General features: G+C 40.8%; 1 protein-coding gene across 1 annotated transcript; it reads right to left on the bottom strand.

Moving 5' to 3' along the window:
* Window positions 1-1,785: 1,785 nt before the first annotated feature.
* Window positions 1,786-18,162, bottom strand: LOC134455436 (tripartite motif-containing protein 16-like). The gene is made up of 6 exons (XM_063206486.1): window positions 17,557-18,162; window positions 17,053-17,148; window positions 16,699-16,932; window positions 14,700-14,859; window positions 14,552-14,611; window positions 1,786-2,312 (listed from the first exon to the last, which is right to left on the bottom strand). The coding sequence occupies exons 1-6, from the start codon at window positions 18,145-18,147 to the stop codon at window positions 1,786-1,788; spliced, it is 1,668 nt and encodes a 555-aa protein (XP_063062556.1). The 5' UTR covers window positions 18,148-18,162.
* Window positions 18,163-26,006: the final 7,844 nt, after the last annotated feature.

The following is a 26,006-nucleotide window of genomic DNA, read 5'->3' as shown; positions in this document are numbered from 1 at the left end:
TCACTGACAACAGCATTATATTTCAATATCTTACAAAAGCTAAATTGTAGAGTCTTTTTCTCATTTGCAATTGGGATGGTGAATGAAAAACAATCCCTCAAAAGTTGTTGTGGCTAGGCTGACAGCTGGGAAACTTTATCGTTTTCTCCACGGAGGAGGGGCCAGGAGGCGGGACGAGGAGACAAGCGCAAGTGGAGGAGGCAAGGTTGCATATTAAGACGCACTCCATGACAGCACTGGGTGATGACATTGCTACTGTATAGACCAGTGGTGTCAAACTCAAATTGACCGAGGACCAAAATCTAAATCTGGAACGAAGTCGCGGGCCGAACTCAGCAATTATTTTTTAAAAATGGAAAAAATTGTGCATGCATGCACCTCATACGCATAGTTAAATTTCACACACACTCTTTCCTATCATAAATGTCAGTTCAAATGTGTCTGCACATCTTGTGACGCAGAAAATTTCATGTTCAAGTTGTGTTACGCTAAACATTAATGGTGTATGTGGGCCAACTGTAATACACATTTGAAATGATCTCGCGGGCCAAATAAAATGGCTCCGTGGGCCAAATTTGGCCCCCGGGCCTGAGTTTGACATCCCTGGTATAGACCCTGTAAGAATTTTTACATCATGGGAGTTACAGAGACTAGAGATGCACCGGATCCTGATTTTTAGGATCCTGCCGGACACCGTATCCACTGCTTAAGATCCTGCCGGATCCGGAACCGGATACCGGATCCTACGAAAGGGTTGAAACACATAGCCTACTCACGCACGTGGGCCCTTTTTATCACGTTGTCTCAAACTATTTTGACTGAAAAGCCTCGGCTACCGGATCCTGGATCCTGGAACCGGATACGGATCCTGTGAAAAACCCTATTATCCTGCCGAATCCGGAACCGGATCTTGGATCCTGTGCATCTCTAATAGAGACTAATGCCTCTTTTCCACTGCCGGTTTTCTGGTAGGCCTATAGCTCGATTCAGCACGACTCGGCCGCCACTCTTTGCTTTTTGAATACACATGACACAGCTCAATCATAAAGCAAAAAGTGGCTGCCGAGTCACACTGTGTCGAGCTGTAGACCAGAAAACCGGCAGTGGAACAGAGGCATAAGTCTACCGCTTGAAGCCTCTAAAGTGTTGCTTGACTTCACACCAATCAGACGCGCTTGCTCAGCAGGTGTAAACCCTTGGATGCATGAATAAACAGTCTTGAAGTCTTTCTTTGCGTGTTTATTGTGTCTCATCGCAATGTTGAAGTGCATCCAGTAGCAGTACATCCCAAGTCAGCATAGCTCACCACGACAGATGTTTACCATACAAACGGCAAGATAGCCTGCAGTCAAAAGTGAATGTGTTCCCCTCCATCAGGCAACATCTGTCACCTGAACAAAGGTTCCCCCATATAGGCCTATTGCTGTGACCACAATTACAATGAAAGGGCTACCCAGTGGACAATTACAATTACGGCATTGTGTAAAACAAAAGGAAAACTGTCTCTTAGCGATGAAATATTATATAACAACCATTCAGCATGCAACCCTTAGCTTCATGACTGAAATGACCACATTATACATAAGAGTGTTTATGTTGAATCTAACAGAGAGAAAATCAAACAATTTCAATCAAACAAGGTGTTGCCACTGAGCAATTGTCTCATCTAAACTGAATATTGTAAAGTGTGGAAATTTCGGAAGGGCTAAAAAGTTTCACATAGCCTACTGTATATTTATTTTTGGCAAATATATGTGAATGTGTTTTTGTGCTGGCTTGTTATCACTAACACAATTTGATTTTGTCACCAATATAGTTTAACCAGAAGGCAGGATATAGTGGCTCAGTGAATGTGGTCTCTACTTTGTGCAGCAGAGTCATAGTGTCAGCAGAGACACTGTAGAAGCTCAGAGTTCCTGCCCTGTGATCCACATACACTCCTACTCTAGAGGAGATCTGAGCATGAGGGAGATCAGTTTGTTTAGCATTATGGTAGATCCAGAACCCAGATGGATGGCAAATCAATGCCCAGGAGTGGGCATTGTACCCAAGATAAACATCAGTATTACCTCCTTTCCTCTTCAGCCCCTTGTATGAAACAGCAATATGCACATCATGTCCAGACCACTCAACCTCCCAGTAGCACCTGGCAGATGTAGCCTCTGAACACATCACCTGTATTGCATTACTAAATCTGTCTGGATGATCAGGATATGACTGACTCTCATTAACCCTTTCTGCAACTCTGTTTCCCTCAGACAGTTTCAGCAGAGTATGAGCCGTGTTGGGGTCCAATGTCAGCTGATGGGAATCTGTAGATGGGTTTAAAATCAAAATGATTAAATTGTTAACAATTTACCAAACATGCAGTCCAATAGTATTATGAAACAATTAACTGCTATCATTAAATTACAGTTTACATGTCACTTTACATGAACCCCTCTCACACAACCCAAACATATACAGTAAACCCCAAATTACACACACACATGTACGCGCACACGCACACACACACACACACACACACACACACACACACACACACACACACACACACACACACACACACACACACACACACACACACACACACACACACTCTGCAGGATACAACATTTGAGATGGTCCAGGTGTGTGTGTGTGTGTGTGTGTGTGTGTGTGTGTGTGTGTGTGTGTGTGTGTGTGTGTGTGTGTGTGTGTGTGTGTGTGTGTGTGTGTGTGTGTGTGTGTGTGTGCGTGCGTGCGTGACCTGTGAAGTATACAGTAGGCTATTTGTGAGTGCGCATGTGCTTGTGTATGGAACTAGAACAAGGCCAGAAAGTTTGTATGTCCAGAAATAAAATTCAGATGTGAAGAATCATTTTACATATGTGCCAGATACAATGTATTTGTGGAAAAACATCTTGCATCTGCAGGTTAATTTTGTAGATCTGCACACATATTTTGCGTCTCCTAAAATATAAAAACGTACGTGTATAAATGTTTTGTAGTTGTGTGGCAGTAGGAGTGTGTACAAATGTGAATCTGTTTTGCCATGCTGTGCGAACCTCTTCCTGCTCGGAGCTGCAAGCACACAAGTGTGGATCGCTTTTACAAGTGTACGAATTTTGGCCCTCTTTTGACGGGGGGTGGGGTCATAGGGTGAGAGCCAATCAAAACATCGCTTACTGCCAACCAATCAGGCTTCGCCAGGACTGACTGAAAACAACGTGAATCTAACCACAGCACAGGCAGGCAGCAGAAGGACGCAATCTCTCTTTCTTGTGAAGACCGATATGGAGGAGTCACACACAATCAGGTGCGAAGTTTGCCGAAAGGTTTGCCCCCTCTGTCCCTTTATGAAGTCCAGTATTGGCAACATAATTATCTGTGGCTTACTACTAGTGCTTTTAGCTTCTTTGGCATTGTGTCTGTCGCACACATACCCAGCAACAGGGTCCTGACGCCTCCTGTGTGTGTCCAAGCACCTTTAAACTGTATGCTTGGAAAGTTGTTAGCCTATGCATTAGGTAGTTTTCAAACAAGCTCCAATCTTTTGAAACCGGACTAGTCATAGAAGAGACCCCCAGACGTCATTGATACTGACATGGGGGGAGGCTACAATTGCTTCAGCTAGCACTTCCATAGATAATTGCATGTATTGCATTGCCGAGTTGGTCAAGCCATAGGCCCTACCAATGTCATGCAGCTTCTGGAAGGAACCACTGTTAAACAAGAACAACAACAACAACAACAAAACCCAATGTTCAGTACTCTGTAGCCTACTATGGCAATGGAATTCACGTCATGGCTTGTGGCAAATTGCACAGCCTAGTTTGCTGCTCCATGCTCAGCCAACATTTTAATTTCTAATTTTCAATAGCAAGCTTGTTCAATACATTCTGTAGCCTACAGCAGGGGTGGGGAACCTGTGTCTGTTTTATCCAGCCCCCGACATGAGTTTAATGTTATGCCGCTTCACATGAAATATAACACATTTTGTAAAGGACTCTTACCAATTACGTTTGCAATAGAGTTTAGTTAGGCCTATATATAAGGGGCGGGCTTAGAGAAGGTGGGGTCGGGGGAAATCCTGGTTCGTGTTCATAATGAGGCCCTTGGAGGACTTCAACGGGCCTTTGAATGAAAAAAAAAAGTTCCCCGCCCCTGCTATATAGTGACTGTAGTTCATCAAACAGTGCGCTCAGGGGTGAAATAGTGTCAATCCCCTAACTACAACACATTCCCCTCCCCCACGTATGTGTTTATAGAGGACCATGAAAACAATGGGGAAAAAATCAGAGCCAATTGATGAACCTCTGCTTTTTTCTTTAACACCATGAACTCTGTTTTTTGGACGACCCACCTTAGCTCCAGTCCACGTTGTTCTTGGGTTGGGCATATCAGTCAAAACTTACAGATAATGTTATCCTACTGCTACTATACAATGTATACCATTCAAAGAGGGGAAACCGTGAGACCTTTAACAAATGGCTCGTGTTGAGTTAAAACAAAATAAAACAAAACAAAAAATAAGGAGCAAACACTCAATGTTTAATTTCAATTTTGTATGACATTCAAATAGGGAAAAGTCCTTTGCGTAAGAATGTTTAACAGAATTAATTGTTTTTAAAACAAAATGCAAGGAGTCACAACTCAAGCTATCATCCATTCATTCAATCATTTAAAAATAAAATGTATACATACTGTTGCATAAAATTGTGATTTGAAAAGTCATGTTATTAAAATAAATGCAAGGCAAGGCATCTTGAACATTTGCACATGTTGCATTATTAAGGCACACAATAACTTGACATTTTGTGTTGATTTAGAGGAGAGTAGCCAGCGCTAGTTCTGCTAGTAAGATTCGAATGCCACATGTGCATTTTGCAGAGCCAATCAGCAACCACCACTTCCCTTTATAGTGACATGTCTAACTCTTGCTGTTGCAGGTTCGGTGGTTAAAAATCTCCTCCTCCATCCCCACCACCACCAGGTTGGTCCAGTCTACCTGTCTGCGGGGTTAAAGGTCCGCTTCCTGCTGCACAGCTACATCAGGCTCTACTGGCGCAAGAAGACCCGGGCTGATGATTGGACCTACGCCAAAGACTGTCTACCTTCTGTTAAATGCATAGTCAATTATCTTCTCATTAAATCGCACTTAACCAATTCCTCTCTCTCTGAGTCTTAAGGGCTGAAATATACTTACTTCCTATTTTATTCACCAAAGTCACCAATCCCTTGTGATACTATAGTAGGGTGTAAATGTGCTACTTATAATTTGAAAAATGGAAAAAGGTCGCACCATGCATAGGTTTCTTTATTACAATGAGGAAGGCAGAACGCCGAAACGCGTCTGCGTAATAAAGAAACCTATGCATGATGCAACCTTTTTTCATTTTTCAGTTTTACAATATTTTAGTCAGCACCCTTAAAAGAAGAGAAAAATTGTTGGGTGAAGCCTGCTCCAGCCTTTATGAACTTTACTTATAATTTGGCCTGCTCTGATTTCTCTTGTTACTCTGAAGTGTTAAGACACCTATTGATAGTACGTGGTCAGAAGTAGTAACTTAAACACACACACACAAACCAGATACTTCAAAAACATTGAGACAACACCATGGGAAAGGATGTGGGGGATGCCATGTTGTCCCTTGTTATAAGTAGTTAAATCTTGCACTGTGGTCGGCCGGGAGTATGCATGAGGCACAGCAGACTTGTAGTTTGTGCGGTTCCACCGATTCAGTGATGCAGCTGGAGAGCTGGTTGGTCCAAAACCTGGAGAACAGAATAAGATTTTAGTAAGTTATGTGTATCACAATAACTTAAATATTCCAGTAGATCAGTTGTTTCTGAAATACCCCAACCAAGACCCTCTGGCACCAACAGCCATGTCATGTTGAAAGTAATTTAAATCATTTTTCTTCCCCATTCTGATGCTCGGTTTGAACTCAGGTGATCTCAACTATGTGTACTTGCCTAAATTCACAGAGTTGCCACCATGTCATTGGCAGATCAGAAATTTCTGACAATGAACAGTTAGAAATATATAAAATATAAAAGTTTTAATATAGAACTTAGTTTTATGTTGTCTGTTAAACAGATATTGCATTGAACATAGTCTGTGCATATTGTGGAGATATATTTTGTGTTTACTGAAGTATTTTTCAAAATGTTACTTTTCAAAAGGGCTTTGGCATTAACACGTCTCGATGAGTTATGAGGAATATACAATGCTCAGCAATAATGAGCAAACAAATTGACAATTTCGATGGGTGAGGACAAAGACAATGAAGGTGTATGGAGAAGCTTACCACTGATGTGTTTACTGCCTTGCCATAGCTCAGCTTGGAGGTCAGCACGGTCATTCGACAGCAACTGAAAGTGGGGGAGAGATTACATTACATTACATTTAGCTGACGCTTTTAACCAAAGCAACTGACAGTTAAAGGTTAGGTTGAGAAATATAGTTTAGACACTTCCACTGTGCTCTGTTAAGGTTAAGGTCAGGAGAGTTTATATCAGCTGTATTTAAAAACAGACGATCACTTTACAATACAGATAACTTGTGATCGGTTGTCTTGAGATTTGTTTGTGCACACGAGTCTGTGTACAGAAGTGTAGACCACGTACATCCTTTCGTTTTCACTTAAAAATCAAATGAAAGTGAATGGGCATAACATAACTGCATGATAGCACAATATGTAGAATATGTATAGGTCACTGTCACACAGATGAAAGTACTCTTATTGCCATATTCTTGGGCAAGTAGGCTTAAAGGACCAGTTCAGTCAATTTCAATATGCTGTTGTATTGCTCACGCTACCCTTGACTTGTCAGTACTCGGTGATGCCACGAGATATGATTATTATCCGAGATGAGCTTTTCTAATGGGGGCAGCGTTTGTTTACATAAAAAAAATGTTTTTGCATAGGACTACTCCAAACATTTCCCCGAAAGGTACCGCTGTTTGCTAGTTGTCTGCTGATGTTGTATAACCTTTCGGATGTTTTTGGGTGTTGGGAATAAATAAAAATGTTTTTTTGACATGTAAACAAAGCACTGCCCCCATTACAATGACCAAGATTTCGGAAGAAGAAAAAAAACCCTCAGGTACTGACAAGTCCAAGGTAGTGTGAGCATTACAACTGCATGTTAAAAAAATTGACTGAACTGGTCCTTTAAACGTGCTGTGCTATGTTAATGGCAATAATTAATTTTATTTTGCTCAGCATTTGGTTAATTTCAATAGAATACTTTGGCACCACTTCTGATAACAGCAGATTAGTCTATGGTTTCTATGTCAAATGTGTTCTTATTTGGAATGCGTTGTGCACACTGCTTATAGCCGCCTGTAACGTGCTTCTACAGGGAAGGAAAGGCAACTTGCAGCCTGTTTAGAACATGTAGAGTAAGAATAATAGCGATGATCAGGACAAGATACAGCGGATTGAATTGCTTTACTTTATCTGACTCCCTTTACACGAATGGGATGGCTAAATAGGCTATACATTTACTGAGGTCCCTACAAATGCTATAGAACTAGAATTAGAGGTGGCTGCATTCACACACGATTGTGAAAAATATGTTTCTAAATGTTATTCGGAACCCGTAACCCAACAAAAACACATAGTTGTGAAGTTAATGAACGTATATTGCCATCACGTGTATTACTTACCTGCTGCTTATGTTACGGCTTCGTCTTCTGGCTCGGTGTTGTGTTGTTGTAACAGAGCATGTCCACACAGGAGCTGCACCATCATCACCATTTACTGGGTACACAGAAAACATACAGCAGTCATTTGCTGGGGATGAATGTTTCTGTTGTCAGGGAGTTAACAAATACATATAACTTGATATGATGAATAAGTTATTTGCGGAAAGTTGTGGCCACTGAGGGGTAACGGTAAGAATGCACACTTGAAGATGTTCAAGTGGTTCTTGGGGATTTATTATAATAAAAAATCAGTAATTACATGTAATCTATATGCATGTGTGTGGTTTTATGAAAGTGAAACAGAAATGACAAAGGAAGAATGACTCCTAAATACTGAATGTGAAATTAGCATGGATCCAAGTATGGTATACGGGCTACGGTATATTGGTTATCGTGACACCCCTACATACCTGTAGTCGCTCGGGGTTGTCGGGCAGCTGCTGCTCCTGGTAGTCCTCTGTGTAGTGTGCGGTCAGCAGGTCGTCCGACACCGCCATGCAGCCACCTGCCGTGTTGCGGCCAAAGGTCATCGGGGCCTGTCATCAAGGGAAACGATTGGCGGGGGATGAGCATGATAGGGCAATGCTATATTCAGTCAAACATAACCACATGCACGATAGGACCCTCCGTAGACGGCAAGGGGTGGGTGATTAACATGAGCTGAAACTTTAAAGAGGTAATTTTTCCGGACCATCTTACAGGAGGTAAAACTCGCGGTGAAGTTTACCCGCCATACTCAGCTATCTTTACCGAACTGGCAATAATATTCCTATGAGTTCAACTACAAACTGTCGCTCTCGTCACGCTAATTGCCTCTAGCCTCGCTTTTGTCTCAATACAACTTCGACTCAATACAAAGCCAATTACTTCCATTGCTCGCCTTGCTTATGTTGCAATTTTGAAAAATTTAGTTGAACATAAAGCATTGATAGTCCTACACAAACTGAAAACCCCCATGTTTTAAGGCACAATACATGAATTGCTTGTCATTCTGAAGTTATGAGGAGGAAATGATCACAGTATGTAATTACATGTTATTGGTTCAGCAATTCACTTTGACTACAGCTTTGAAATTAGGTGTTAGGCAACAAAGTGTGCCTCTGTGGCAACATCAGCAGACTTGGAGAGGTCAAAAAAGCTCACAGTGTCATGGTGTACAGTATGGTTATCTGGTACGGTACAGTATTTTTTTTCAAGCTGTAATGATTATTGTCAGCACTTTTTAACGTGGCTGATTACCGGTTATCGTGACACCCCTTGTAGAATCAGATTGTCGTAGGCAGGGTTCACGTTAGCCGGCTGTGTCCGGACATTGGCCGTTTTGCATCATGAATGTCCGGCAAAATAAAATGTGACCGGCCAAAATGTCAGACAAAAAATGACTAAAATTAATCAGTAAATAATATTAGCTCATTTTAAACACTGAATGTTACACAAAACACCAGTGATATGAAACTGAACAAAGACGAAAATAGTTATGAATAGCCTATGTAAATGAACGTGTAATAGTCTAAACATCACGCAATAGTGTTGCTTGCGCTCTCGTCCCCCACGGCGTTCTCCCCAATCAAGTTGCTTCCCTTTCACTTGACTCACACAGCTGGCTGATGTCAAGGAACAATTCAGGTTTTTTTTTTTATTTTAACAGTAAACACAAAGGGCATTGCGCTTGCAAAACCGTTTCATGAAAGAGAGCGCGCTTTTGCTCCCCATGCATACAAGCAGCTGGCTCTTTAACACCAGCCAACTGGCCCAATGCAAATGAATCTTAAGTTTTGCTGGTAGAAAAGACCAATTTACTAGCCACTTTGACCTATTAGGGAGTGTGTGTTTGGCTATATGAGGGAAGGTCCGTTAGATATTCTAAATGTCCGGTATTCTGCAATGCAGCCGGCCACTTGTCCGGCCAGTAAGAATTCTAGCGTGATCTAGCATCAATCACATCTCACCATGGCTGAAGTGCCCTTGAGCAAGGCACCTAACTTCACATTGCTCCAGGGTTTGTAACATTTTCCTGGACAAAAATGTCTGCCAATAGTGATACAGTATAATGGAATGCAATAATACACACTGTCCCTACCTTCAGAAACAGCATGTCATCCGCATCCATGGCCTCCTCTATGGTGCTGATGGCGTTCATTAGGGAGGCCATGTCACCAGACAGTTTGTCCACGGTGTCCTTCATCTTGCGGCTTTTCTGGTCCTCCTACTCCTTCAGGACGATCACATAGGAACTGGTGGATCTTCTCAAACTCCGCTTTCACCAGACGCTCCGCGTGCTAGGACTGCTTCTGCTCACACAAGACACATGATTTTACACAATCATCTTAGTAGTTGACATATTCATATACTTGTGACTTCACAAATACTGGGAATACTTGTGCATGTAGTGTACAATGACAATGTAACAAAGCCTTTAAAAAATACCTTACCAGAAAGTTTCTCATGCACACCAGAAACGTTGTGCCTACCAGAAACTACAATCTCAGGTGCGCAGGGGAAAGTGACGCGCACATGTGAACCAGAACATTTTCAGGCGGGCATAAGAAAGTTTCTGGTGTGCACGAGAAACCCTATGTTTATTTTTTTAACTCATTCATGTCAGTAGAATGTATAACTTAATGCATGATTTGACGCTGTGTCTTTCCATTACAAAGAACCTAACTCTCTCATCATTTAAAGCCCTCAGCTTATCGTTGAAGGACCTCAGTAAAAAAAAAACACGCATCATCATCATGAGAAAACATACAGTGATACAGTGTAGACTCAAAACTGAAGCGCTGTCTTGGAAATGGTCAACATTGAGAAGACGACAGCCGTACACTTTGATGTCTTCCTGATATTTCATTAAAACCAACCAGCTTTAACGTGAAGGCAGATGGTTCAAAATTATAATGTTCATAAGTATATAAAAAAACATGCTCTCTCTCTCTCTCTCTCTCTCTCTCTCTCTCTCTCTCTCTCTCTCTCTCTCTCTCTCTCTCTCTCTCTCTCTCTCATTACGGTCCTCCGCGGCCTCCTTTGTGGAGCAGGTGACATGATCTTCGTGCTCCTCTCTCACACACTGCTCACACACCAGTTCCTGGTCCTGGTCTCACTGTTCACATCGCGCCCAAGCGCGGGGGTTGAGAGCTGCGGATACGCACATCACAGATGCCTTGTGTCTTTTGTGTGTGTTAACAAAGTGCAAAAAAGGAGTGATGACATGGAGGTCCACTATAGTATATATTTTTGGTACTGCTGGTGCACCATGCGCAAACACAAAAAAGTCAATTCGAGTCATTCAGTTTGAGAGCAACACATCAAAATACTAGAAGTAGGCCTACTAGCATCTACTCCGCCTCGGCCAGGTTTCAGCAGCGAATGGGGCAACCTTGTATTCAGAGCTGTCCCCTCAAATGAGTGTGTTGAGCACCATAGAACACTTTCTCGGCCTACACACGAAATTCGAATGGACACGCTATAAAATGTGTATATATCATCCAACTTAATCAGTTATGCACCTGGCAAGTTGACAAGTCCTGACAACATATTCTTGAAATGTGTTGGTCTGCATGTGACACCACCGCAGTAGGCATAATGCCTGATTTGCTAACCCATAAGCAAATCAGGAGAAAAGCAAGAACTAATATAGACAACTATGCTGCCTCTGCGTTACTGGTGCAGAACTAGACAGCTAGCGAACAGTTCAAGAGAAGGCAAGCTGAAGTGTAATTTTGTCCTTTTATTTTCTTTCTTTCATTTCCTTACTGACTTTTCTCTTGCACTTTCACTTTGTACACTTGCACTTCCAATCTCAATACATCTCTTAACACTTCTCTTTACTGTAAAACTGTTAACAGAAAACGAAATAAACATACAACAGTTTCACTTACTTCAACATTTCCACGACACACAAATCTACAAGCAACCCAGCGATCTATTTTCAGTCAACACAACGTGACCTAGCTTAGCTCAGTAGAATCTGACTAGCCAAACTTTACAGGAAAGTGAACATCACTTCTTGAGGCAAATAGATAGAAATATACATCAAAATATCAATGCAATTTCGTTACAAACAACATCCATCACAAAATTATTACTTACAGACTAATATTGTCCAAGGCTCAAGTGTGAAAATATATAAATTGCGGGAGAGATGAAGTCTGTGTCTTAACGACAGAAAACACTTGAAAACACTGGAAACTAACCAGGAAGTAGATTTGCGCTGAAGGCGCAGTACCGCGAGAAAGTCCACTAGGTGGCGGTATTCACCATAAGATTTACGTGGGAGAAACTAAACTCGGGCATGGAATTAAATGGAAGGCAGAACAACAATTTTGGAACAAGCACATTGGAAACACGGTCTTTTCCGGACATCAGCTACTCTTAAATTTTCTGAAGGGACAGGTTGACGTAGCAATGGTGCGTGCCCACAGACGTGTACTAGCACTACAACATTATCAAACCCAAGTGTTTGATGATCACATCGTCATGACTCACCTACATTGATGGAGGTTGCAAATATGACATAACTTTCCTCCTGGCAAACTAACCACGTCATTTAATCCTTTCGATTGATAATGGTTGGCATTGTTGTATGGTCTTTCAATGTTTGAACTCCCTCAGGTCAATCAAAATAATAAAACAGCTTTTGTGAATGGTTTGGAGACCAATTGACTTACACAACGGGAGACAATGTGAGGAAGTACAAAACCTCACGGGTAGGTTATTCCATTTTCCCGAACAGACCACAAAAAAACAGAGACGAAAAACCTCCGGGAAAACCTGGACGTGCGGCAACACCGCTCAGAGAAATATGCATTTAGTTCTAGTTCTAGCCTGACCAATGATACAGTATGTAGACCTCCTTGAGCCTGACTTAATAGCTAGATACCAAATGCCCCATTACAAGTTCAAAATAGCCAACCAAAACGGCAAGGTTTCCCCTCATAATCGACTAAATAATGATAAAAACATCCATTATACACATATATTAACGCATTATGAATACAAGTAGGCTGATACAATAATAACCATCCAGATAAAATAGCTGCAGATAAAACAGTAACACACTTTGGGGTAAACAAAATAGGCCTGCCTACCTACCTCTGCGATTGAAATTACACAAAGTTTAAACAACTCCTGCCAAATAATACACCGTAGCCTAACACATGCAGACATCAAACAATTAAGTTTACTCACGTTTCTTCGCACACAAGACACACAATTAGAGATAAGAATACCCATCTGTCTGGTTCTAACACTAGCTAACATTAAATGGCTACCTAGCTAACAAATAAGGTATCCGTCATCGAAGCTAGCTAACACACAGAGAACATGTCATATTGAATGACAGCGATCATACAACCCAAGTTAAGAAGAACTCGTGGATACTAGAGTTAGTTATTAGTCTAGTTCTACTAAAATGTCAACCTGGCACCTTAGTCAGACCATTGAGAGTGCGAATCAGACCCTGTCTGAGAGTGAAGAATCTTTCTTCTCTGGCTCAACAGCCACGCTAGCAGAGATTCTAGGAATAGTTAGGCTATGTTATCTCTCTGGCGCTAGCATTTCAAGCTAGGCGGATCCGATCGATTAGCTATCTCGTTCTATGCTAGCGGGCTGACAAGCATCGTACCCTCATACAATGATATTGATACATGAACGATCCAAATACAAATTAGTACACACCGGGGTACACAGAAAACATACAGCCGTCATTTGCTGGGGGGGATTGCCTCTGGCTATATCGAAAAGGCTTCATGCTAATGTGTACAACAACAGTACACAACCCATCAAGTAGACATAGTCACCTGCATCATGAAAAGCGGCCTACTAGCTCTACCTCTCTGCTACTACTACTAGAGCTACAGAAATTGGAGACACAATCTGAGCACAAACAACATACAGGTACAAACAACGTGCAGTTCGGTCTCAGTAGAAAAAAAAAAACAATAAACCACTCACCTTTGTCTGCGTCATCCACAACCTGTTGGTGCTCCGTCGAAATCGTCAGCCTGCAGAAACCTAATAACTAGCACTCCAAGTTATATTTATGTATCGGTAGTTATTACAGCTCCGTCGTTAGAGTTGCATTATTACTGGACTGTGTCGTGTGAACGCACGAGTGAGTGGGCCTGTTCTCGCTGCACACACAGAGGCCTTGATCCCGCTGTCAAGCCATGCCTCTGATTGGTCCCATGGAAAGCGATAACTTGCCAATAAGCGGTATTTTGATTGGCTTCCACCCTCTGACCCCACCCCCCATCAAAAGAGGGCCAAAATTCGTAAACTTGTAAAAGCGATCCACACTTGTGTGCTTGCTGCTCCGAGCAGGAAGAGGTTTGCACAGCATGGCAAAACAGATTCACATTTGTACACACTCCTACTGCCACACAACTACAAAACATTTATACAGGTAGCCTACGTTTTATATTTTAGGAGATGCAAAATATGTGTGCAGATCTACAAAATTAACCTGCAGATGCAAGATGTTTTTCCACAAATACATTGTATCTGGCACATATGTGAAATTATTCTTCACATCTGAATGTTATTTCTGGACATACAATCTTTATGGCCTTGTTCTAGTTCCATACTAATGTGAGTGGGTTCATGGTTTTAATGTACTGTGTGTGTGTGTGTGTGTGTGTGTGTGTGTGTGTGTGTGTGTGTGTGTGTGTGTGTGTGTGTGTGTGTGTGTGTGTGTGTGTGTGTGTGTGTGTGTGTGTGTGTGTATCCATGACACACACAAACACACACATGTGAATGTAGTGTATGTGCGATTGTGCTGCTTTTGTGAGTGTGTTCATAATTTGAATGCACTCTATGTTCTCTGTGTTAGTAATTAAATTGCTTGACAGCTTCACTTACATTTCAGGAAATCCTCTCTGGTCACAGACTCTGAAGGTCTGAAAATGCTGATTTGTTCACCTGTTGGAAAGAAGCACAATAGTGCTGAGCATTCTTGACCTGGCCATGATGGGCAGTGCAACATTATATCTGTGACTGTGAGACGTACCAGTTTTAGTCATGTCCTGTAGTCCCTGGTGGAGCACATCCTGCAGTTTGTCTTTGAGCACAGTGAGGCTGTCACTCACTCTCTCAAAAAGCTCATCTGTATGCACTGAGCACGTAGATGACTTGTCAGATGTAGTGGAGGCACACAGAGACTGGAAACTCTATGACATGCAAACAATGGATTTAAAATGTTAATACATAACCACACACTGATTACTTTACGCTGCTTAGTAATATACACCCAGCTGAGTAAGGAGACCAACTAGATCAGCTGAGCTCCCAGAGGAAGCTGACAGCTTTGCTACACTCTGTGGCCACCAGAACTAACACTGGGCTCCATTAGCAAGAGCACATTCTACATGTCCTGCAAAAGGCAAAAGGTTGCACCATACATACTTGCACCAGATAATACACACCAGAGTATTTCAGATGGTTTTTGCCTCTGCCAAGGTAATATGATTGTCCTAGTTTGTGTGTACATTCGTTTGTTGTCACGTTGGTGGTCCGTGAGTATTTCTGTCCACCAGAGGGTGGAGGTCCATGCGCTCTATGAGTGCATTTCTAGTTATGTGTAGAAATTGAAAGATATTTCCCCTGACCTACGTATTCGTTGAAATAGCTCAATATTAAATGGAACCTCTTCCTATCTAGGGATGTGTTCAAAATATCGGTATCGGGATATATCGTCACTGGCCTCTTCACGATACGCGTATCGTATCGGAGGTGTCAATATCGATATTTCATAGCATCTCTTGATTTGTGAATGCTACACAGCAACTGCCAGACCTACAGTTTTGTGAAGGCAGTCTTTTACATTCACTACAGTGTAACTGTCGCTCTACAGAAAAAAAGTAACATTTGGCCCTTCATGTCTATTTTCTAAAACAAAAAATGTAGGTCTAAAATATTGCGATGCACATGTATCGATGTATCGTATCGTGACCCCAGTATCGGGATACGTATCGTATCAGGAAGTGGTTGGCGATACCCACACCTATATCTGGGTGGTTGACGTTTAAGGACGTAACGCAAAAAAAAAAAAAGTTTTTCAAATTCCTGAAAAAAATGATGGATAAAAATTGGAAAAAAAATAGAAAAAAATAAAGCCCTTAGTGGTCTGTGGAATTTCACCTTATTTTTGCCATTTTTGGGAAAATGTGTCCTGCATCAACACATAGCATAGGCATGTCACACCGCAGGAAAATGGAGTCACACCACAGGGAATTCACTGCATTATGGCCATTTTAATCCTTTTGTATACATGACTGACATCTGAGCTCATGCTAACTTGATAATGATATTGTGTTTAATCTTAATATGTGTTTTCATTAATAAAAAAACTTTTTTTCCTCCTATAAGAGCAGTCACACCACAGGACACCATAAAATGAACCTAAGCATTGTGTGACAGAAAGGTTGCAATATGAAGACATATTAAGAGGTTAAGAGTCACCTTAAACTTCCACAGCACTCTCCAATAACTGAGGTACTGACTGGTTAGGAGCCAGTCTTTAAGACCCTTGTAGTTGGCCTTGCAGCTGCCCATTCACAAACATTGACATACATGTCACCCCACAGGACGCAATTTGTGTTACGAAATTGAACTTGTAGTTAATATTACTGTCTTGAGTTTTTTCCACATTCACATATCTTAATCCAAAGTTAAGATTTATGCAATCATGCCAAATGCTTCATACATTATTCAAAATGTTGTTGGTTAATTTATATATATTATTATATATTGTTACATTAATGTTACAGTCACACCGCAGGAAATTTGACATATAAACCTTTATATAAATCTTAACAAAAATGTTTCTTCTCATCTAAGACTAATATGAAACATAATGTACCACATCTTCTTTCATTGACATTTGTTTTTTAAAGGAAAATAACAGTTTTGTAGGTTTTTAACCAATGTTACGAAAAAACAAGGCGTCACGTCTCCCACCCATCTACTATGTGTTACGATTAAATGTAATATTTATACTGCCATGATACCTTGAGAAACTTTATGTTATTTTCACTCTGTGAGAACTGTTCCAGCTCAGCAACTCTCCTCTTCAGCTCAGCGATCTCCTGCTCCAGTGTCTCCATGAGTTCTTCAGCTCGACTCACATCAGCCCTCTCCTGATCTCTGATCAGCTTCGTCACCTCAGAGCGTCTTTTCTCAATGGAGCGGATCATCTCAGTGAAGACCCTCTCACTGTTCTCCACTGCTGCATCAGCAGAACTCTGTTGGAACACAAGACAACACCGCATGGAGAACATCTGTTACAAACATCTGGGATGGGCAGCAAAGCATTCTCTGCATATTGCGGGGCATTATGTTGTCTTGTGCGAAGGTTAACTTACCTGAAGAGTTTTTACAGCCTTTCTGAGGTCTTGCAGGTGAGTCTCTTTTTCTTTGATGACATCATGGAATTTTCTCTGTGTTCCTCCCAGCTCTTTCTGGAAGTAAAAAAATGAAACTAAATGTGTAAACTAGAAATATAATGACATTAGGTATTATAATATATCCTTTAAACAAGGCCATAGCACTGGTTTACTGGTCCCACACAAGCATAATCATTGGGCCTTTCTGTGGTATACATTTCTCAGGCATCTGCTCATAAGACCTACTTGTAGTAGATAGAGCCATATTATTTAACTGAGTGAAAAGAAATACCCATACAGTATTATTTACCTTAATGTAATCATCATGTAATTTTCTGCCAGAGTAAAAAAAATATGGCTGCATGTCTGTATGTAAATACTGAATGTTTGCTTGGCATATATTCACTATTTTTTGTTTTAACTAAAACGTAACTTGATTGAAGTATGCCATTTCTGCTATTGAGAGGATACATTACACCTCACCTGTTTCTCTGTCCGCTCTGCTGCAATTGAAACTGTGTCATGGCCTTTGTGTTCATCCATGACACACAGCATGCATATACATGTCTGATCAGTGCGGCAGAAGACCTCCAGCAGTTTATCATGCTGAGAGCAGATCAGATCCTCTAGTTTACCAGCAGCATCAATCACTTTGTGCTTCTTCCCTGGGAAGAGATCATTGTGAGACGTGAAGTGAGTTTCACAGTAAGAGGACAGACACACCAGACAGGACTTGACAGCCTTCCGCTTTCTCCCAGAGCAGACGTCACACTCCACATCTCCAGGTCCAGCATAGCAGTGGGCAGCAGGAGCAGACTGGAGTCCCAGAAGCTTCAGCTTCTCCACCACTTCAGCCAGCATTGTGTTTCTGCCCAGAACTGGCCTTGGAGTAAAAGTCTGTCTGCACTGTGGGCAGCTGTAGACTCCCTTTGGATCCTCTTGATCCCAGCAGCCTGAGATACAATCCATACAGAAACTGTGTCCACAGTGAATAGTCACCGGATCCTTTAAAAGATCCAAACAGATTGCACAAGTGAACTGATCCTGAGCTAAAAACACATTGGCCTCTGCCATGTTTGCACTGTTATCCCTCTCTCGTCTTGCACTCTTTTTCCCTCTCTGGGTTACGTTCTGTCTCTCCCACAGAGCAGCAAAGCAGGAAAAACAGGAAGCAGAGCTGAGTTTCGTTTCTGTGTAAAAGGGCCGTGCCCTAAGTAGGGGGAGTGGCCTCTGGAGCCAATAACAGGGCAGCACACAGAGAGGACAGAAAAGAAATTTGAGCTGTTGTAATCTGTCCCTACCAATTCTACTCAGTAATTCATAACATTGCTTGGTTACTTAGTTTGCAAAATGAATTTGTCATCTTGCACTAGGGAATGTGTAGTGTAGATTTGTAATGAAATGCTTCATGAGAGCTGTTTCTGTTGTTTGAAGGGCAACATATTTTTTCTTAACTGGATTGGACCATGTTGTCCTCATTTGGGACTAGGGGTGCATCCCAATATGTGTCCTTGCCTCCTCCACTTGTGCTTGTCTCCTCGTCCCGCCTCCTGGCCCCTCCTCCGTGGAGAAAACTATAAAGTTTCCCAGCTGTCAGCCTCGCCACAATAACTTTTGAGGGACTGTTTTTCATTCACCATCCCAATTGCAAATGAGAAAAAGACTTTACAATTGAGCTTTTGCAAGATATTGAAATATAATGCTGTTGTCAGTGATGTCATCATGACGAGAAGCAAGTGGAGGAGGCAAGTGGAGGAGGCAAGGTCACATATTGGGATGCACCCTACACAGTAAAAAAAGAACTGTTGTTCTTACGGTAGATTGCTGGCAGCAGTGGTTGCCAAAGTCTACCTTTAAACAAATAACGGTATATTTCCTTTTTACATTTTACGGTAAAATTATGGCAGCAGTGGTTGCCAAAGCCTACCGTTAAATAAATAACGGTATTATTATTATTTACATTTTACGGTAAAATTATGGCAGCAGTGGTTGCCAAAACGTACCATTAAATAAATTACGGTAAAAACGGATTATACTCAGGTGAGTTCAATTATAGAGTTACAATCAGACAACTGATTGGACTGATTATACTCAGGTGAGTCCAATTATAGAGTTGCAATCACAGACAACTGATTGGACTGATTCAACTCATTGGAGTCCAATAAACATCAACTTAATTAGATACCTAAATAAATGCCCAATTGCCAGATTGTCTAGTGCAGGCAGGTGGACCAGTCTAGTATCATCAATGAAGGGTATGCAAATCCATTCTTTATTTAAAAAAGGCCTGAAAATAACCTTAAGGAAAATGAAGGCCAAAGCTAGCGGGGCAAGCAAGCTAACAAACAAGCTAGTTAGCAAGCCATGCAGCCACCCTTACAACGTGACCTGCTAACCGGGCCGGCCAGGCCAGGCGAGGCGAGGCGAGGGCAGGCCAGCCGACCAGCCGGCCTTACAGCCAGCCAGCCAGCCAGCCAGCCAGCCAGCCAGCCAGCCAGCCAGCCAGCCAGCCAGCCAGCCAGCCAGCCACCTAGCTAGCTAGCAACCAGTGAGCAGTACAATGCAACAGTCCCTGTTTAAATACATGTTCAAGTGAACCATGTGACCCGAGTGATTAAGCATTTGACAGGTGCAGGCAGTAAGTTAATCATTGCATGACAGCCCTTAGCACTCAGGTGAGGTCAGGAATTGATTGATAGATTGATTTGGATGGGGTGGAATGACAGTTTCAAATAGACTGGGCTACTTCTAAGAGACTAAATCAAGGGATTACTGTCCCAGGTAGACTTTTTCAGATTATACTAGTCTATAGGTATTTACACATTAACCCTATCGCGCCGGATGCATCATATATGTCTCATCAAATTCAAAGCCCTCTCCACGCTGACACACAAAAAAATCGATCTGAAAAACATCCTGCGTGTCATTTCCAAACGTCCTGCAGTACACGGAAACCGCCACAAGAGAGCAGCGGTCGACAACAAGTTGACCACAGCTCGGCGAAAAACAGGAAAATGGGGTAGAAGCGGTTTCCCTGACCGACGCTGAGATTTCGTCAAATTGCATAAGGTTTGTGTACAAATTTCCGAAATATAACTCTACATCCTTTAATTTGAACACTTGCTTTGTGCAATTAAGCAAGGAAGAGTTTATATTTTTACACCGTGTTGCAGAGAGATCGTGCTAAAACTGATGAGACATATAAGCACCATCCGGCGGTGGCAGGAAGTCAGCCATCAATGCATTTGCTCCATAGGGAAACTTACAAAGCATACCACGACGATCGTTTAACAAAACACACAAGTTGTTTTACTTCAAGACAAAGATATTGCCTTAAGAAACAGGTTTTACTTGCAATTTTGAAAATGCAATGCAAAATGTTGAAATTATGATCTCGCAAAAAATGCATTGAAGTGAATGGAGAAATGGTCCAATTGTAGTAATGGACCCATATATTCAAATTACACATCAAAAATGAATAATGATCTATATTACACTCATAAATAGGTTGTTGAGCATTCGATCAGCTATGTTTTTACATAGATTTTAAAAAATTACCCAACCAGGCTGTGGGAAATGTAAAATATGGTCCTGCTAAAACAAGGATAGGCTTTAAAAAATGGCAGGATCTCACTAAATATTTAAAGATAATCCTCAAATTAAATTGTCTGACAACTTTTTTAAATAAAAAAAAAGTTGTAAATGCATTAAAAGTCATTTTTCAATGGTCATGAAATTGGAATTTTCATTCATTAAAAGCCTGATGCATCATATATGATGCATTAAATATCTCAGCGACCTTAACAAAATTTTGAATTTTTTTTTTTACATTTCTTATAAGGGACCAATATTGAAGCAAATTCCAAAAAAATAGAATTTTCTCTCATTGCTTTCATGGTTCAGGTTTCACAGGGTTAAATGAGGCTAAACTGTAGGCTGTTACCGGATAAATAATAAGTTACAGTGAATTAATGCAAAATGTGCAAACTGTTGCCATTTGCAGTCCTTAACTGTTGCACAGTTTATTCAGTTGCCAGCTTCATTGTTGTCAAATCTACAACGTGGAGGCACCTGGAGCCAAGCAGACAGGCAATATGTTTTCTGTGGAGTAATTCATATTTAATTCATTATAACCTCCATTGCTTTCTGTTGGGTAGGAGGAATGCAAAAAAATATATTCGGAATTTTGAAGAGGTTTACTGTGTCAATTTGCCTCTCAATCGAAAACTCTGATGGCAAAGCCTCAAAGTCCAATAAGGGAAAAAAATATTGCGGTGGAGAATTTTTCGCAGGATGAACTAGAACACATGCAAAGGGTTGTACTCTAAGTTAATACTCATTGATGGCTACTAATCAAATAGCGTGTTGACATCAAACTCTGCCTGTTACAACCAGCCTATCAGTGGTTTGACAAGTTACACCTGGAACAAGTGCAATCACAAGAGATCTATTGGACTAAAAGAGGACAAAAAGCCTAACACGACCAGAAAGAGCACCTACTTTTTGTAGTATACACAATGTGAAGAAAAGCAGAACAGAGTTCTTTGTCTGTTGGTTCACAATTTGGTTCACTAACAGAGGATTGAGTTTGGTTCACTTATAGGGGACTCAACAAAAATGGCTGCTCATGTTGCTAAAACATTTGGAAATTGGGGAGGTGTGTTTTCATAACTCTCTAGGGAGTTAAACATTAACTCTCTAGCTCTCTTAGCTCAACAACTCGGATCCAGAGGAGTCAAATAACACTCTGTAGTGTTGCTACAACTCTTGATGTTTAGATTTTGGCTGAACACCAGTCTAACTCTGATCAATCTAACTCTGGCAGATTAGCTGTGTACACCAGTGAAAAATAAAGTCATGTACCGTTTCTTGACTACTTCATCTTCACTTAACGGTATTTTCCAATATTTTCTTTTCAGTGAACAGTTCAGTATTTTCTACATATTGACACCAGTGAAAAATAAAGTTATGTACCGTTTCTTGACTACTTCATCTCACTTAACGGTGTTTTCCAATATCTTCGTTTACAGAGAACAGTCCAGTATTTTCTACATATGACAGCTGTCAAAAATAATGTTATGTAGCGCTTTTTGACTAAATAGTGGCTTGCCATATTTAGTACAGAGATAAACTGTTTTACATTTTACGGTCACTGACTGTTGCAATTTGATAGTTTTTTGCCGTAATTTCAACGGGTATTTTTTTACAGTGTAGATTTGAGATTTGACTTGACTTTGACTCAGCTTCACCTCTGGAGACAGTTATTTTACATCTGAACAGCAGAGGGCAGGAGTGAGCTTGCAATAAACCTCTCAATGCCCAAACTTTGTTTGCCTCAGTCACAGAAGTACAGTATGAGTAATTTATGTACAACGCTATTCTAAATTAGAGATGAAATATGAATAAATTGGAGATTTTGTTCGGCCTATCATCTCCAACTTATTCACATTTCATCTCTAATTATTGCTATAGCGTTATTGTGATCTACTGAGGTGGAAGAGTCTTTGCATGTCTGAGGGCCTAATTGATGAGAGCAATATACTGTACATATTTTCTTGCTTTTGGTGTGCGTGCGCGTGTGCGTGTGTGCGTGTGTGCGTGCGTGCGTGCGTGCGTGCATGCGTGTACTGCACATTGTAAAAATATAGTAGGCTAGTGAAGAGGAGGATATTCACCCATTCCGGGTTTGAATCTGAGCTTCCAAGGTAGCAAACGTGTGCTCTCTGCTTGAGGATCAGCACACCACCCAAACCCCTATAGTAACTCCATCATACTGTACTGTATGCAGCCTGTATATTGTTTTTATTATGGATCTGATATGAGATCTGACAACAAGACATCTCTAGCATACATCATATATTAAGAGATTTGGGTTTTTTTTATTTCATCTTTCCTGACGGCAGAAATAAATAGATTTAATCAACTACATTTAAAATGAATTAAATAAAAGGCAGTGAGACATTAATTAACATTGTATCTTAAATCAAAGATTTCCTCTATTAGCTTAACTTTATTTTAGAGCGTGTATGAAGACCCTGGATAAAGGGGCCTGAGTGAAAGTGGTCTGAACTTTGTGCAGCAGGGCCAGTTCATCATTGGAGACATTGAGGAAGGACAGAGTTCCTGCTTTGTGATTCACATACACTCCTAATCTGGAGTTTCCTGGTAGGCTACTGGTTCACCAGGATAAATCTGGAGGTGCTCAGTTCCAGCACAATGTCAGTCTCTTCATTACCGTACAGGAAGGTGAACGTTGCAGGAGAACAGCTCAGACTCCAAGACTGGTGATTGTGTCCAAGCCAGGCGTCCATTCCCCATCCTGTCCTGCTGATGTCTTTGTAGGCCACTGTTATGTATATGAATGATGTCCACTGGACTTCCCAGTAGCAGACTGCAGGTGTCTCTTCTCTGCAGAGCACTTGGTGGTGCCTCTGGAACCTCTCTGGGTGATCGGGACACGGCTGGCCCACGTCATGATTTGCCACCTCCCTGTTACTCTCTGACAGACATAGACATCTGTTGGCTGTGTTGGGGTCTACGGTAAAATTATAGGAATCTATAAAGGAGATGATTATTTTCACAAATAGATATACTGTACATGTAGATGAATACATTTTCATAGCAAACATTTTACATTTCTTCCCACATATGATGCATAACACTGATTCTTGAGAAAGTGGCTAAAACAGGTTGTAATGTTGACAGAAAAAAACAAAGTGAATTACAAAATTATATGGTATATCCTCGTAGACTAAGGTCTTGGCTTTTCAGAAATGCACAAGGCCAATCTCCCCATTATGTATTTTTTTCAGAAATCAGGCTTTTCTCCGATCATACCTTGTTTTTTGTCAACACCGTCAGACACAATTAAAAGTTATTAAAATTGTATTGATTTGGTTGCATATGTATCTGGAGTTTTTAAGTGATTATGTGTATTTTTTGGTTCACACATATGCCTTTAAATGTTGAAAATTCACTTTTGTTCTATTTTAATACTGTTTCATGTGTTCTAATTTTAAAATATGTACCGTCATACGATGCTTACTTAACGCCTAAATACAACAAACATTTTTTTGTAATTTCACAAATATTCGTGTAGGCTTAAATTGGCTATTACTTTGATATTTCAACAACTCCTAAGGAAAATGTTGTAAGCACATTCCTTTAAAATGTCCAAAACTCCTTCTTACGGTGGTGACTTAAGAACTGACAGTGGTGACAGTAATCTGAGAGTGGTGAAAGTGGCCTAATTAGTACCTGCATTTAGCAAAATAAATAGCCCTCTCAAGTCAATGGCATCTTGCATAAACACTTTATTTTTGTGTGTGCACAGTATGAGCATGTTTTTACTTCATTAGTTAGATTATCTAGGAAGTAAGCCACTGGTTGTTGAAAATGTGGTAAAAACAGCTTTTAAGTTGTTCAAATCCAAAATATAGAGGTGTATTATCATAGATGTAGGTCTTGGCTGTGCAGTGAATGCATTGGCCAAGCTCCCCATGTTTAACATTTTTCATAAAATGGGCTCTTTCTTGTTTTGTCAACAGCGGCAGACACAATTAGAAGTAAAAACACATGTTTACTGTATTACATTACATTACATTACATTACATTGCATTTGGCAGACGCTTTATAACCAAAGCGACTTTCAGAAGAGGACATAATCAAGCCAACATCACAAGCAAATACAAAGTGCACAGGAGATATACAGAACAACAAGTGCAATTACAAAGAGGGGTTAGTTTTTTTGTTTGTTTTTTTTTTAATAATAAAGAGGAAATAATGAGAACACACACACACAAACACACACTCACAAACTAAACTAAACTAAACATAATGTCAGGATTCTGCCCTGGGGCAAGGCCAGTTCAATCATTAGTCTAGTAGATTCTCTCGAAAGAGGAATGTCTTTAGTTGTTTCTTGAAGGCTGCAAGAGAGGTGCTTAGTCTTGCTGCCTCTGGGAGACTGTTCCACCACTTGGGAACCACAACGGAGAACAATCTTGACTGGGAGTACCTAGAGCGACTGGATGGCAGAGCCAGACGGCTTGTGCTGGATGAGCGCAGATCTCTTCCAGTAACATAAGGCGTTAGTAGGTCCTTCAGATAAGCTGGGGCCGTTCCTGTGATGGTTTTGTAGGCAAGGGTCAATGCCTTGTGCTTGATCCGGGCGGCGATCGGTAACCAGTGCAACTCAATAAATAGAGGAGTAACATGGGTCCTTTTGGGTTGATTGAATATCAAAAGTGTTAAGTATTAAAGTAAAGTATTAAAGTGAATTACTTTAACAATTCAACATAACTGTAGATACTTATTGTATGCATATTCTTAAAACATGTCAAAAACACGTAAAACATGTGTTTTTTGGTGAACTCCATCAGATGTCACCACCGTCAGGTTTTCTGACAAAAAAACCTCCAAATGCACCTCAGTGGTGGCTAGAGTATCATTTTGGATCACAATTATTACTAACATGCCTAGTAATGTTTCATTAACCAGCACAATTTAGTAAAATATGGAACAACATGATGAGCAGAACAAAATCTGACGGTGGTGACATCTGACGGTGTGAGACAAAAAAGCACTCTTTTAAATATTATGCATTGTTTGTTCACATTAGCCATTTCATTTTCGCTCTGTTTCTTGGGTGCTTCATACCTTTTCTGAAAAAAAATATATTTATTAACATTAATGTAATACAATACTATTAAAACCCCCGACGGTGTTGACAGTTTATGGTTGGGACAGTACCAGTGTCCAAACAAATTAACAAATTGAGGACAAAATAATAAACTTACAGGAGCTTCAGTGATGGTGAAGTAGGCAGTAGAGCTAAAGGTTTGAAAAGGGGTCCTCAGTAATGAAAATTACCTTGTGCATACCTGATTTTATTGTCTTTTAGAAAAAATCTGACGGTGGTGACCAATATGCTG

Source organism: Engraulis encrasicolus, chromosome 9 (assembly GCF_034702125.1).
Source record: "Engraulis encrasicolus isolate BLACKSEA-1 chromosome 9, IST_EnEncr_1.0, whole genome shotgun sequence".
NCBI lineage: Eukaryota > Metazoa > Chordata > Actinopteri > Clupeiformes > Engraulidae > Engraulis > Engraulis encrasicolus.
Note: the sequence above shows the minus strand (reverse complement) of the source record. Positions and strands in the feature narration are given on the sequence as shown.